At 38.4% G+C, this 2,295-nt stretch overlaps 1 protein-coding gene across 1 annotated transcript; it reads left to right on the forward strand.

Annotated features, from left to right (window-relative positions):
• LOC109224159 lies at positions 225-692 on the forward strand. Its single transcript, XM_019388745.1, has one exon. The coding sequence runs from the start codon at positions 225-227 to the stop codon at positions 690-692; it is 468 nt and encodes a 155-aa protein (XP_019244290.1).

Raw genomic sequence — 2,295 nt, forward strand, 5'->3', positions numbered from 1 at the left:
TCACGTATAATAATAAATATCATTCCAATATTCAGATGGCTCCATACGACGCTCTTTACGGACGGAAGTGTAGGTCACCTATCATATGGTTCGATGTTGGGGAAACTAAGTTAGTAGAACCAGAGTTGGTACAACAGGAAGTTAAGAAGATTAAGCTTATATAGGAAAGGCTATTAGCAGCTCAGAGTCGTCAGAAGTCATATGCAGATAATCGATGACGGGACATGGAGTTTCGGGTAGATAACTGGGTATTCCTAAAGGTATCATCAATGAAAGACGTCATGATATTCAATAAGAAAGGAAAGCTTAGCCCTCGGTACATTGGACCTTATAAGATCATACGCAGAGTAGGCCAGGTAGCATATGAGTTAGACTTGCCTTCCAACTTGAAGTCTTTATATCCAGTCTTTCATGTGTCTATGCTCCATAAGTATATTGGAGATCTTTCTAGAATCGTTCTAGTTGACAATGTTCAGGTCACAGAGAGGCTATCATATGAGGAAGCTCCCATTGCTATAGTAGATCGACAAGTTCGGAGATTGAGAACTAAGGATGTAGTTTCAGTTAAAGTACTTTGGAGAAACAAGAATGTGGAGGAGATGACTTGGGAAGCTGAAGAAGACATGAAGTATAGGTATCCTCACTTGTTTCTGCTTCCGAAGGAGGATCAGACGAAACATCACAGCCTTTAGATGCAAGTATGATATTGGATTCTTCTGTTAATTACTGTCATTTATCGTGTGAGGCCATTGGTGTTATTGATGATTGTGGCCCTGCGTGGCTTTGTATTGCTGGGTTTGCTGTGTGACAGGTTGGTAGTAGTACCATTATAGAGGAGACCCTGCAAAAATTTTTATAGATCTCTGGGAGTTTAACATTCGAGGACGAATGTTTCTAAGGGGGGAGTGTTACGCCCTATGCGTCCCGAGGTGACGTATAATGAATAAGGCACTTGTTAATAATGATTTAAATGAGCTTAAAGTCACAATATGACTATATGTGTTTGGATATATAATATGAAGTTTGGGAAAAATCGGATTTAAGTTGCGGAAAAACTAACTAAGGATTTGCCTTGTAAAGAATCTTTTTGAGCAACACATTTCGTATGTTATATGAGGTCTTTTGGGACATATTATATACCAAATAGAAGGTATTGGAATTTGGTTTCCAACACTCTTAACCGTTCATTCATACGATGCCCGGATAAAAAGATATGAGCATCTGAAGAAGGGCCAATGCTAGGGTATCAAGCTAGCACCTCTTTCACTTTTCAAAAGTTGATATATATAGGTCCTAAGTCAGTTTTCTCTTCATTTTTCATAGAACACGAATAGAGAACCCCCCCCCCCCCAAACCTATCCTTAAGCTCTCTACAAGGATTTCAAAGATGATTAACATCCCGGGTACGAAACCAAGAAGCGATAACACTATAACGATCCCTACGACATGAGTATCATTATACCGCCTCTCTTTTTCTTTGTAGTTTGAGTTTTGGAAGGTACTTGATAGTTAAGAAAATGCCTAATTTCTGTATTTAAGCTTCTAAATATCAAGGAAGGTTGATAAATTTGTTTCCTAATAGTTAGAACTCACGGTACGGTGATCTAAAGCTGTGAGTTCGATTTATTCCACTTTTAGTGGACTGTTTTGTAGTTCACTCGTATTAGCCTATTGTGCTGCTAATTTATGGAGTTTGGAAGGATAAAAGGCATGGATAAATGCCACATGTATTAGGGTAGTGGGCTGGTCGCTCGTCATTGCAGTTTTAGACTACTTGATAACTTGTTGATTGGGTGTGTTATGGTATATTTGGGGTTTTTGTTGTATTAAAGGTCCCGAATTGTAGTTACGTTGTTTTTGAGTTGCTGATTGTATTGGTTGCAGTCTCGCCTATAGTAGGATTGAGAGAGCAGTAAAATCAGGGGAAATGCTGCCCGTTTTTTTGGTTACAAATTAAGTTACTTTCGTTATATAAATGAGAGAGTCATTCGTAACTTGACAATAGCTTCACTGTCGTTGTTGTAGATTAAGGTGCAGTGAGCTGAGTTTAGCATTGTTATTTGACAAATTTCTATAAGGTATGTTATGGCTATCCCTTCATTCCTTTTGGCATGATCCATATAATACAACAAAACGAGCAAACACGCGACTTTCACAAATGGCTCTATTCTTAGAAGTACTAGGGGTGTCTATGTTCTTGATTCCCCATGTGTCCTATTATTATATCGTCTGTTCATGGGTCTCAGGAAAATATATAAGCTGATAAAGTTTATCCGAAGGCATATTGATCTTATG

This window comes from Nicotiana attenuata, chromosome 3 (genome assembly GCF_001879085.1).
Source record: "Nicotiana attenuata strain UT chromosome 3, NIATTr2, whole genome shotgun sequence".
NCBI classification, from domain to species: Eukaryota; Viridiplantae; Streptophyta; class Magnoliopsida; order Solanales; family Solanaceae; genus Nicotiana; species Nicotiana attenuata.

What these genes read in the sequence shown, in the direction of transcription:
- LOC109224159 (XM_019388745.1), top strand. Translation starts at nt 225, where the DNA reads ATGGAGTTTCGGGTAGATAACTGGGTATTCCTAAAGGTATCATCAATG.